Source organism: Salmo salar, chromosome 06, assembly GCF_965601325.2.
Source record: "Salmo salar chromosome 06, fSalSal1, whole genome shotgun sequence".
In the NCBI taxonomy this organism is placed as follows: domain Eukaryota; kingdom Metazoa; phylum Chordata; class Actinopteri; order Salmoniformes; family Salmonidae; genus Salmo; species Salmo salar.
Genome location: NC_138296.1, coordinates 72,907,501 through 72,920,186, shown reverse-complemented (window position 1 = coordinate 72,920,186; position 12,686 = coordinate 72,907,501). Strand labels below are relative to the sequence as shown.

General features: G+C 45.8%; 1 protein-coding gene across 10 annotated transcripts in view; it reads right to left on the bottom strand.

Moving 5' to 3' along the window:
* Positions 1-12,686, bottom strand: part of nhsl1b (NHS-like 1b) — a 169,076-nt gene that overhangs the window by 19,460 nt on the left and 136,930 nt on the right. For all 10 annotated transcript variants that reach the window (XR_014392732.1, XM_045720942.2, XM_045720941.2 and 7 more), the window contains exons 2-3: positions 7,594-7,746; positions 1,905-2,029 (exon numbers count right to left, since the gene is read on the bottom strand). Coding sequence is in view for 8 of the 10 variants with exons in the window: in XM_045720942.2 (XP_045576898.1) it covers positions 1,905-2,029; positions 7,594-7,746 (278 nt within the window). In the remaining 2 variants the exon portion in view is untranslated. The remainder of the gene's footprint in view (positions 1-1,904; positions 2,030-7,593; positions 7,747-12,686) is intronic.

The window sequence follows — 12,686 nt, the reverse complement described above, 5'->3', positions numbered from 1 at the left end:
CTTTAAACCTCTTCCAGCATTGTGTTCATTATTGCCCAAACACCCACACACACCACTATGTTTACTGCAGCAATCTGACCTTTGAGCCAGAGAGTCTATAAACATGTTTCACAGTCAATCATTCACACATTGACATGCACACCCTCACACCCCGACAAACTGACAGCAAGGAGGAGTGAGAGAATGAGATAACAAAAGGAGAGTAACAGAGAGATGCTCTCATGCGTTAAACTGTGCTGACGGGCTGTGAGTTCTCAATCTGAGCGCATCATATCTACACTGCAGAGATACGAGAAGAGCAGCGCCACCAAACTTCTCACTGCAGCACCTGGGCTTTCTCTAGAACCCAGGGCATCAACCAAACAGGCCGACACATACTCCAGAATATTTTTTTTTAAATACATTGGTTCCTTTTTCCATCTCAAAACAAAAGATACCTACCTCTCCAACAGCATCACAACCTGACACACTTTCACTTGAACTTACTCGACAAGGTGCCACCCGTCCAGTAAAAACATCTCAGGGAAAGTTTACTCTCTGTTATGTCCCACCTATATCTCACTAACCTTCCACTGTCATTCTAGAATGTTAGTGGGAAATTCTTGAAGCTCCCACCACATCACCATCACGCTATTCCTAAATGCAGAATTACAGGTAGATTCTGAGCAGGCATGTTATCAGTCCCAACGGGTGGGGGGAGACTACACCAGCTCAAACACGGGCTCGTCAGAGGGACGAGAGGAGGGCAGGGTGGAGGAGGAAGCCAGCAGTGTGTTGTGTTGTTGCCTTCAGAGTTGCCCCCACCATTAGGGGCCATTGTGGGTCTAAACAGTAACCCAGTTTCCCCTTTGAGCTAGGGAGCTGCTGTCAACCAGAGTTAGGCTCACTAGCCTGGAGAAAACAGAACAGGGGTGAGGAGAGGGGGGCAACAAGAGAGGTGGGGGAAGGGGGTTAAGGTTGAGGGTGGCTTGGGCCAAAGGAAAAAGCAGGGGATGGATGAGAGCGAAAGGAGTTGTGGGGGCAGGCCAGGGAAAGAGGGGACAGTTTGGAGAGAGGGACAACAGAGAGCAGGGTTAGGGGGTGAGAAGCACCTCATTCTACCACAGAAATACCCCCTTCAACAACCTCGTCTGACCCCATCAGGACCCCCACGATTGGACGAGTCACGTGGAGGGAGGAGAGACTACAGAAGGAGTGGGAATATGGAGAAGAGAAAAGCGGACAAGAGTGAGGGGGCTGGAGATATGCGAGAAAAGTGGGCGTGCTGGAAAAGGCTTCTCTGACTATTTGACAATTCACGTGTTAGTCCTAACGTTCCAGAACTGGAGCTCAGTCATACCACCTCTCACTCTACCACACAGGCTAGTTTTAAGATAATTAATAATGTCATACTGTCACTGTGTCAGCCAGTCACATGGAATTCTCAAATTGTCTATTGTCATTAGAGTGAAAACAGCTCCACCAAGTCTAAACCAATATCAAAACAATGCTATTTACATATTTAGAATAAATCTCTCAAGTGTTCCCTATCAGGGCCTGTCAGATAAACAGTTCTAAGTGGCTGTACACGCATGAGAAACCAGCCATGGCAGCAACACAATGTAATGAGAGAGAGAGAGGTGGGGGGAGGTGGTGCAGGCAATGTTAGAGGAAAATACAGAGAGGTGGTGCACTTTTGCTTCAAACCACTGGAGGGCAGACAGATACCAGTTTGGTGTGTGCAATTATTTTTCTATGGGTGCTGAGGTGTGTGTGTGTGTGTGTGGTGTGTGTGTGTGTGTGTGTGGTGTGTGTGTGTGTGGGTGTGTGTGTGGGGGGGGGGGGGGGGGGGGGGGCGCGCGCTGTGTGTGTGCGCTGTGTGTGTGTGTGTGTGTGTGTGTGTGCGCACGCGCGCTGTGTGTTACCTTCTTGTCTGTGTAGTCCTCATCATCCTGCAGGCTGCTGTGGGACTCTGCCCTGCCAGAGAAGGTGGGGCCCTGAGAGTAGTACTGGGAGCTACGGAAACCATCCTTCCTTAACTTGTCACACTCTGGAAGAGAGAGGGAGGGAATGGGTTACACAAACCTTAATACACACTTAATACACACACAGACTGACACCCCTGGTAGTGGTGTCTACACCCCTGGTAGTGGTGTCTACACCCCTGGTAGTGGTGTCTACACCCCTGGTAGTGGTGTCTACACCCCTGGTAGTGGTGTCTACACCCCTGGTAGTGGTGTCTACACCTGTCGAGAGCTCAACACCTCAGGGAACAGCAGAGGAGCTGACCTGTGCAATATACCAGGCAGCTGTTCAGAGACACACAGCATATAGACGAGCAGCCTGTGTGTGTGTGTGTGTGTGTGTGTGTGTGTGTGTGTGTGTGTGTGTGTGTGTGTGTGTGTGTGTGTGTGTGTAGGCCCTGCCTCAGCAGCAGCCCCTGACAGCGCTGACAGCTTCTCTCATTAGACCCCGCTGTGAGGGGTGAGATGTGTGTGTTCCTAATCTACGTGTGTGTGTGTGTGTGGTGTGTGCGTGTGTACATGCATGTGTGTGTGGGAGCTAGGAGGGGGTATCCCTTCCAGTCTGTCACACACAGATGGTGGAATCATCCTTCTCTCTCAAACACCTCCTCCCTCCCTCAGTGGCTATTTACACTTCAGTCACTCAGCCAACACACTGCTACCAGGGGCCCCTTCGTCATATCTGCACCACTAACTAGATCAGCTACTAAATAACACATCATCTACTAACAAGATGTAGAAATATTATGTACTAGACTAATTATACATAACTTAATCAATTCTAATTAAATAATATTTATATATGCATGATTGGATAGCATATCTAAAATGCTATAACTAATTCTATAGCTATATACATGTCCATATCAGAGCGATTTTCAAGCTACAGTTGAAGTCGGAAGTTTACATACACCTTAGCCAAATACATTTAAACTCAGTTTTTCACAATTCCTGACATTTAATCCTAGTAAAAATTCCCTGTTTTAGGACAGTTAGGATCACCACTTTATTTTAAGAATGTGAAATATCAGAATAATAGTAGAGAGAATTATTTATTTCAGCTTTTATTTCTTTCATCACATTCCCAGTGGGTCAGAAGTTTACATGCACTCAATTAGTATTTGGTAGCAATGCCTTTAAAACATTTTAATTTGGGTCAAAAATTTCGGGTAGCCTTCCATAAGCTTCCCAAAATAAGTTGAGTGAATTTCGGCCCATTCCTCCTGACAGGGCTGGTGTAACTGAGTCAGGTTTGTAGGCCTCCTTGCTCGCACACGCTCTTTCAGTTCTGCCCACTCCAATACCTTGACTTCGTTGTTCTTAAGCCATTTTGCCACAACTTTGGAAGTATGCTTGGGGTCATTGTCCATTTGGAAGACCCATTTGCGACCAAGCTTTAACTTCCTGACTGATGTCTTGAGATGTTGCTTCAATATATCCACATCATTTTCCACCCTCATGATGCCATCTATTTTGTGAAGTGCACCAGTCCCTCCTGCAACAAAGCACCCCCACAACATGATGCTGCCACCCCCGTGCTTCACGGTTGGGATGGTGTTCTTCGGCTGGCAAGCCTCCCCCTTTTTCCTCCAAACATAACAAAGGTCATTATGGCCAAACAGTTCTATTTTTGTTTCATCAGACCAGAGGACATTTCTCCAAAAAGTACGATCTTTGTCCCCATGTGCAGTTGCAAACCCGTAGTCTGGCCTTTTTATGGCGGTTTTGGAGCAGTGGCTTCTTCCTTGCTGAGTGGCCTTTCAGGTTATGTCGATATAGGACTCGTTTTACTGTGGCTATAGATACTTTTGTACCCGTTTCCGCCAACATCTTCACAAGGTCCTTTGCGTTCATCTCTAGGAGGCAGAACGTGTGTCCTTCCTGAGCGGTATGACGGCTGCGTGGTCCCATGGTGTTTATACTTGCGTACTATTGTTTGTACAGATGAACGGGTGTATCCACAAAGGTATTCAGGCGTTTGGAAATTGCTCCCAAGGATGAAACAGACTTGTGGAGGTCTACAATTTTTTTTCTGAGGTCTTGGCTGATTTCTTTTGATTTTTCCCATGATGTCAAGCAAAGAGGCACTGAGTTTGAAGGTAGGCCTTGAAATAAATCCACAGGTACACCTCCAATTGACTCAAATGATGTCAATTAGCCTATCAGAAGTTTCTAAAGCCATGACATCATTTTCTGGGATTTTCCAAGCTGTTTAAAGGCACAGTCAACTTAGTGTATGTAAACATCTGACCCACTGGAATTACGATACAGTGAATTATAAGTGAAATAATCTGTCTGTAAACAATTGTTGGAATAATTACTTGTGTCATGCACAAAGTAGATGTCCTAACCGACTTGCCAAAACTATAGTTTGTTAACAAGAAATTTGTGGAGTGGTTAAAAAACAAGTTTTAAATGAGTCCAACCTAAGTGTATGTAAACTTCCGACTTCAACTGTTATATTCATTTTGTGTGTATACTTTCAAATTCGGGGCTCCTGCATCTCAGTGCTAGAGGTGTCACTACAGACCCTGGTTTGACCCCGGGCTGTAACACAACCGGCAGTGATCGGGAGTTCCATAGGGCGGCGCACAATTGGCCCAGCGTCGTTAGGAGAAGGTTTGGCCGGGGTAGGCCATCATTGTAAAATAAGAATTTGTTCTTAACGGACTTGCCTAATTTAAAAAAATGTAACCGTTATTTAACTAGGCAAGTCAGTTAAGAACAAATTCTTATTTACAGTGACAGCCTACCCCGGCCAAACCCTAACCCAGACGACGCTGGGCCAATTGTGCGCCGGTTGTGATATAGCCCGGGGTCAAACCAGGGTCTGTAGTAACGCCTCAAGCACAGATGCAGTGCCTTAGAGTGCTGCTCCACTCGGGAGCCCAAATAAAGGTTAAATAAAAAATATATAATTTACACCGAATGCTCTTTACCACAGCGACCAAATAGGCCTATTAATTTCTCTAGTCTCTGCCATCTCCGTCTGATGTGTGTATAGCGACAAAGACATCCGCTACTCCTGTCATCTTTGTGTTGAATACCCGCAACTAATTAGTCAAATCACTGATGTACAAATGTAAATCTGCCCATTGTCATATTCATGTGAAGGAGTGGCTTGATGTGTTCGTACCCTCTACGAAGCTACACCTTACAGACTACTTTCCTCTTTCATGTCCTAATGCCTACATAGCTAATTAGAGTAGGTCTCTTCAGGGACTGAGGCGCTGCCTGCATGTATAATACTGTCATTTAATGGAGCCTGATGGAGCAGCTAGTTACTGACGGCTGTTAGTGTTCGCGCCTGTGATCTGGAATAGAAGGGTTTTAGAGCCACTTGAGATGACGAGGAGGAGGGGAATAGGTGTTAGACAGTTCCCGTTTCCAGGACTGTTGTCGAGCAGAACAGGGGCTGGAGTTTAGCTGAAGGGGAAATATGGAGGTTAATTGCTATGGTCACATTGCACCATCCCAGAATGATGTAGAAAGAGAGCGAGGTACTAATTGAACACGTTCGATCAAATCGATCCAAATCATTCAAACACTATTGACTATAATGTGTCTGATATTATGCAACATGTTTGTGCTTTCCCTACCAGTCAGTCACCCTTGAGCGCATACGACCACAACCTGACACCAGAATGTGCCGACGAATGGCATTATGGGTAATGACCCTGTCCTAACTGTTGCGAGACTCGGGCGTGGTGCCGATGACACCAGCAGCTGATTACATATTGATTGGTTTGAGACCCAAGCAGGGTCTGATATTGAATTTTCCCTAACTTCTCTTTGTGTCTCTGTCCTGGTGATATGGCCGACGGGGGTGACATAGATTTAATGAGAGGGGGCTTCATAAGCACAGGAGCAGGGGCACGGTGGTGGATTGACCTTATGCGTTGCTCTCAGATACGTTTCTCTCTATACCAACTCATATCCTGACTCTAACCAGACTGGTCAGCCAGAGAACAGCGCTTTGGCCAGTTTCTAGGTCCCCTTGTGTTACAGCTTTGTACAGGGTTTAGTTTGAAAGTATACATTGTGTACCGCTTCTATTTCTAGCAGACTGTAGGCTGACCAGTTAAATGATGAAACAGAGCATCCCAGCAGCGGCTTCATGGGAAGAGAACATGGGTGCAGCAGCTAAACACACAGACTGACCAGCACAGGCAGTCTCCCCAGACACCTGTTGAAAGGGCTCTTTCAGAAGGACGGTGGCGACTGATCAAAGGATACCATTACCCATGCGGTGTGTAGCATGGCGGGAGTGTGCCATATTACATGGAAAATAACCTCACATAGAACCAGGACAATGGGACAGAAGGACAAAGACAGTGTGTGTGGCATTATCTTAGTGGAGGTGAATTAATAACACACTCTATGCATTAGCTTACCTCTTCTATTGTCTTCAGTCCCTCCCCCTCCTATTCTCTCTCTCTGCCCTCCTCTCCTTTATCTCCCCCTCTCTCTCTCCTCCTTTTTCTCCCTTTATCTGCTTGGCACACAAGCTCACCTAGCACATAAATAACAAGCCCCCGCCCCACACACCATCCTTAAAGACATGCTACAGAACTTTGGCCACTACTACGTTTTTTTTTTTTTTTAAACCTCCCGCTTTGGGCTGGATGTGCCAATGTGAAGTTCATACATGCATAATCTATGAGCAGAATTACAAGTCTTACCTCAATTAGCCACGTAATCCTTAGTTTGAAAGCGACTGTTTACTGGCAGCTGTGCAGAGCCATTTTCCCTACATTTCCCCCACATGGGCCAGCTCCATAGCAATTTGAGTTCTAGGCAGCCAATGAGGTTCAGCCCCTCACCGTTTGAGTGACAGTTAGCGAGACGCTCACACAGCAGAGCCAGGGAGAGAGCAATAACGTGGTGCACATATGTGATGTGGTACACACTTTTGGCTCATGAGTCAGTGCTACTTTCAGAATTACTCGCTAAAAAGTACACAAAAGTACCAGAGAACCTCTTTAAAGGAACGGATACACCAATCACGTATGCCGGCCGAGAGAACTTAGCACCCCTGAACAGAATGCCAGGCACATTTTGAAAATCGAGTGCAACCAGATTCTAGAAACGGTCAAAGATGTTGGCAGTCAGACTCTATAACACCGTGCCGTCAGCAAGTGAACGAACGGCAGACCGCATGTCTGGTCCTTTACACTGATCAACACAAACTAGCACAGACCAACCCCATCCACACCCACACCAAGTCAACTGCTCCCCCATGCCTTTTCCCACAGCTGAACCTTTCTCTTTGGGAACAGACCAGGAAGTGACTAGTTGTTGCTGTTTTGGGGGAACCTTTGATGTTCACCCCTCAAAGACACTGGACCCACCACAGGAGGGCTTAACACGGGTGTGTTGTGCAGCTAGGCAAACAAACGCTTTGGACGTTTTATTTTATTATAAAACTTTTTACAACGTTGTCGTAACGTCGTGAACATCAATAAAGTATCAAGAGATATTGAGGGTGAAATGCAATGGGTGGTCGGTGACATTCCAAAAACACTGTATTTGTGTGTGTGTCTGTATGGGTGTGTCTGGTCACGTTTTTCAGTGCGGTCATGGTCCTTACCCCTCAGTGCAGTCTTGAGGTTGACCTTGGCCTGGCGGTGGAGGTCCTCTACGCAGGGCGGTCTGCTACCTGGCAGGAACACGTTCTCCTGCTGGTGCCACGGGGCTGTGTAGTGGACCGTCCACTTGCTCTCCTCATCCAGGTTAGACACCGCTACGGAGGCAGGAGAGAGAGGGAAGGAAGTTCAATGACTTACAGTTAAAGAAGGCAGTGGTGTTTAACAATATAGGCTAGATTTGTTTTGGTACTGATGTATGTCAGGGATAGATTTGTTTTGGTACTGATGTATGTCAGGGATAGATTTGTTTTGGTACTGATGTATGTCAGGGATAGATTTGTTTTGGTACTGTTGTATGTCAGGGATAGATTTGTTTTGGTACTGTTGTATGTCAGGGATAGATTTGTTTTGGTACTGATGTATGTCAGGGATAGATTTGTTTTGGTACTGTTGTATGTCAGGGATAGATTTGTTTTGGTACTGATGTATGTCAGGGATAGATTTGTTTTGGTACTGTTGTATGTCAGGGATAGATTTGTTTTGGTACTGTTGTATGTCAGGGATAGATTTGTTTTGGTACTGTTGTATGTCAGGGATAGATTTGTTTTGGTACTGTTGTATGTCAGGGATAGATTTGTTTTGGTACTGTTGTATGTCAGGGATAGATTTGTTTTGGTACTGTTGTATGTCAGGGATAGATTTGTTTTGGTACTGTTGTATGTCAGGGATAGATTTGTTTTGGTACTGATGTATTTCAGGGATAGATTTGTTTTGGTACTGATGTATGTCAGGGATAGATTTGTTTTGGTACTGTTGTATGTCAGGGATAGATTTGTTTTGGTACTGATGTATTTCAGGGATAGATTTGTTTTGGTACTGATGTATGTCAGGGATAGATTTGTTTTGGTACTGTTGTATGTCAGGGATAGATTTGTTTTGGTACTGATGTATGTCAGGGATAGATTTGTTTTGGTACTGTTGTATGTCAGGGATAGATTTGTTTTGGTACTGTTGTATGTCAGGGATAGATTTGTTTTGGTACTGATGTATTTCAGGGATAGATTTGTTTTGGTACTGATGTATGTCAGGGATAGATTTGTTTTGGTACTGATGTATGTCAGGGATAGATTTGTTTTGGTACTGTTGTATGTCAGGGATAGATTTGTTTTGGTACTGTTGTATGTCAGGGATAGATTTGTTTTGGTACTGTTGTATGTCAGGGATAGATTTGTTTTGGTACTGATGTATGTCAGGGATAGATTTGTTTTGGTACTGTTGTATGTCAGGGATAGATTTGTTTTGGTACTGTTGTATGTCAGGGATAGATTTGTTTTGGTACTGATGTATGTCAGGGATAGATTTGTTTTGGTACTGTTGTATGTCAGGGATAGATTTGTTTTGGTACTGTTGTATGTCAGGGATAGATTTGTTTTGGTACTGTTGTATGTCAGGGATAGATTTGTTTTGGTACTGTTGTATGTCAGGGATAGATTTGTTTTGGTACTGTTGTATGTCAGGGATAGATTTGTTTTGGTACTGTTGTATGTCAGGGATAGATTTGTTTTGGTACTGTTGTATGTCAGGGATAGATTTGTTTTGGTACTGTTGTATGTCAGGGATAGATTTGTTTTGGTACTGTTGTATGTCAGGGATAGATTTGTTTTGGTACTGTTGTATGTCAGGGATAGATTTGTTTTGGTACTGTTGTATGTCAGGGATAGATTTGTTTTGGTACTGTTGTATGTCAGGGATAGGGACTGATGCTTTGAAATAAATAACAACTTGGTGGGAGCTTATATTTGTTCTATTTCATTGGAAATGGTTTTCTTCTTCAATCAAGCCGTCAACTTCAGGACACACTGGTGCAATTCATGTTCCATTTTGAAATAAAAACGAGCAGAAACCCTCCATGTTGTTTTACAATATATACTCTAAACCGTGGAGTCACGGCCAGGCACAGCCGTTATCAAAAGCGACCCAGGAGCGATTAGGGTTAAAGGCCTTGCTCAAAAGGAACGTCGACAGATTTTTCACCTTGTCAGCTCGGGGATTCAAACTATCGACTTTTCACTTACTGGCCCAACGCTCTAACCACTAGGCTACCTGCCACCTTACCCAGCCTGTACCTACACTTACTGGCCCAACGCTCTAACCACTAGGTTACCTGCCACCTTACCCAGCCTGTACCTACACTTACTGGCCCAACGCTCTAACCACTAGGCTACCTGCCACCTTACCCAGCCTGTACCTACACTTACTGGCCCAACGCTCTAACCACTAGGCTACCTGCCACCTTACCCAGCCTGTACCTACACTTACTGGCCCAACGCTCTAACCACTAGGCTACCTGCCACCTTACCCAGCCTGTAGGCCAGCCTATATTTATCTGGAGGTTGTAATGCTAATAAATCTTGTTTGAGTTGGAGTGGAAGGAGGGAGTGACGTTAGTATGAAGGTGTGACCCTACACACAAACAGCTTTAACACTCCACTGTGATGCATGGTCGCGTGTAGCTTAGTTGGTAGAGCATGGCGCTTGCAACACCAGGGTTGTGGGTTCGATTCCCACGGGGGACCAGAATGAAAATGTATGCACACACTACTTTAAGTCACTCTGGATAAGAGAGTCTGCTAAATGACTAAACTGTTGAGGGTACCTGTCAGGGAGGGCAATGGAAAGTGGAGGGAAGGTTAGTCAGAAGTTCCAACTGAAGAACATTACAATAGACACTGAGTGTACAAAACATTAGGAACAACTTCCTAATATTGAGTTGCGCACTTCAATCTTGTCTTGCATACATTTATCAATTGTCTCAAGGCTTAAAAATCCTTCTTTAACATGTCTCCTCCCCTTCATCTACTCTGGTTGAAGTGGATTTAACAAGTGACATCAATAAGGGATCATAACTTTCACCTGGTCAGTCTATGTTATGGAAAGAGCAGGTGTTCCTAATGTTTTGTACACTCAATGTAGTCTTCAAAACAGCATGTTCTCCACTGAGACACCAGGCTTCAACACAAAAACCCATGAAGAGCATTGTTTCAGACATTAGCCTACTGCCAATAGAACAAGCTAAGAAGAACTTCCAAAACATTGCCTCTTAAACATCTTCTCAAATGTTCAAAGGTTTCAAACTATTTATTTATTTTATTTAACTAGGCAAGTCACTTAAGAACAAATTCTTATTTACAATGACGGCCTACCCCGGCCAATGGGACTCAATTGTGCGCCTCCCTATGGGACTCCCAATCGCGGCCGGTTGTGATACAGCCTGGGATCGAAACCAGGGTCTGTAGTGACACCTCTAGCACTGCGATAGAGTGCCTTAGACCATTACGCCACTCGGGAGTCCAGACTAATCATTGTTCACCCTGTTTGATTATTTCTTGGTCATCCAATACTGTCCAAACAACACACAATCCTCAGGTTACATCCTCAGGTTACATCCAACATCTCAACAATAACGAAATAGAGAGGGTACGAAAACACACAAGTAGTGCCACCATCTGTTGTTTACCTTGCCCATTTCAAGAAAACACACACACACACACACACACACACACACACACACACACACACACACACACACACACACACACACACACACACACACACACACACACACACACACACACACACACACACACACTGGGAGAACAGACTGGACTTACCGAGCGATTGTATCCAGACTAAAGTACTATCTAGGATTGGGAGACCAGGTATCTTCATTCCTCTAAACAAGCTCTCTAGCTCTGTGCCTGTACTGACTAACAACATGACCATCTCTCAGGAAAAAAATCAGACAAGAACAGAAACGGAGAAAGTTGGGAGGATCCTGGGAAAGGGGCAGGCTAAGGAAGGAGGTGTGTGTGTGGGGATGCGGGGTGTATGAAGGAGTCTTCCCACAGGTGCAAATGGGCCATCTGAGGTAGTGTGTGTTTTTTGGGTTGAGGGGGGCGAAGGGTCCTTTTGACTTGACCCTTATTCATTCCCACATGTGCTAATGGCCCATTACAGGAAATGTGTGTCCTGTCCCTACAACTACCACCCTGTCCCCAACACAGCCTTTTGAGTGGCTGTGTTGAGAGCCCAAAAGGCCAAGGAGAAAGTCTAGGAAACATTTGGAAGCCGGCACTTGGAATCCCCTGGGGTGGTTGGTGTTCAAATGTTGTTCGTTTAAACAGGTTGACGTCCTCCATTAGAAGTCCCCGGGGCCTGTCCAAATGTCAACAGTTGAACTGCCATTTGAACGGTGCAAAAGGCCTGAGGAAAAGGCAAATGAGAGGAGGGACTTGGGGGGGTGTTTGTGTAAGGCGGGGGTTAAATGTTTCCACAGGTGTGAAGGCGCCATCCAGTGCGCCAGTCCCTAGGGGCCACAGGTGGCAGGGCCGACCGTTGGAGTGTGACGTGACGTCTGTTTGGAGGTCCTCTCTTCAGCAGTTAAAGTTGACACCTCTTAGATGGCCGGTTAATTACCTCTTTGGCGGGGAGAGAGGAGCCTTTGTATTCCTTCATGACCTTGCTCTTTTGCTAACCAACTGTTCTTTTCAAACAGCTAGGCACATCTCTCCAACAAACCTTCTCATGTAGGAAAAGGAAACCGTGAGAATGCCGAGATACAATGTGGTTGGGGAGTGGTAGAATCATCGGAGGGTGAATGACACCCGCGCCCGGTCGCCACAGGCGTGGGGGCCCAGGGGGGGCCGGGGAGCCCAGTGTGGGGCCCAGTGTGTGTGGGGCTCCGGGGGGGAGCTCTCAGTGTGGGGGAGCTCTCAGTGTGTGTGGGAGCTCTCAGTGTGTGTGGGAGCTCTCAGTGTGTGTGGGCTCCGGGGGGGAGCTCTCAGTGTGTGTGGGAGCTCTCAGTGTGTGTGGGAGCTCTCAGTGTGTGGGATCTCTCAGTGTGTAAGACCTTCGTAAAAAGGATCAATCTGACTGGACAGCACATCACCACACCACTGACCAACGTTGGACAGGAGGACAGAGCTAGAGGGAACGGGACACACAAACGTGCACATACACGCTCACACACTCCAAATATACACTCACATAAAGTGAAGGAGTTGACAGTGGACACGCAAACATGCCTAACCACTCA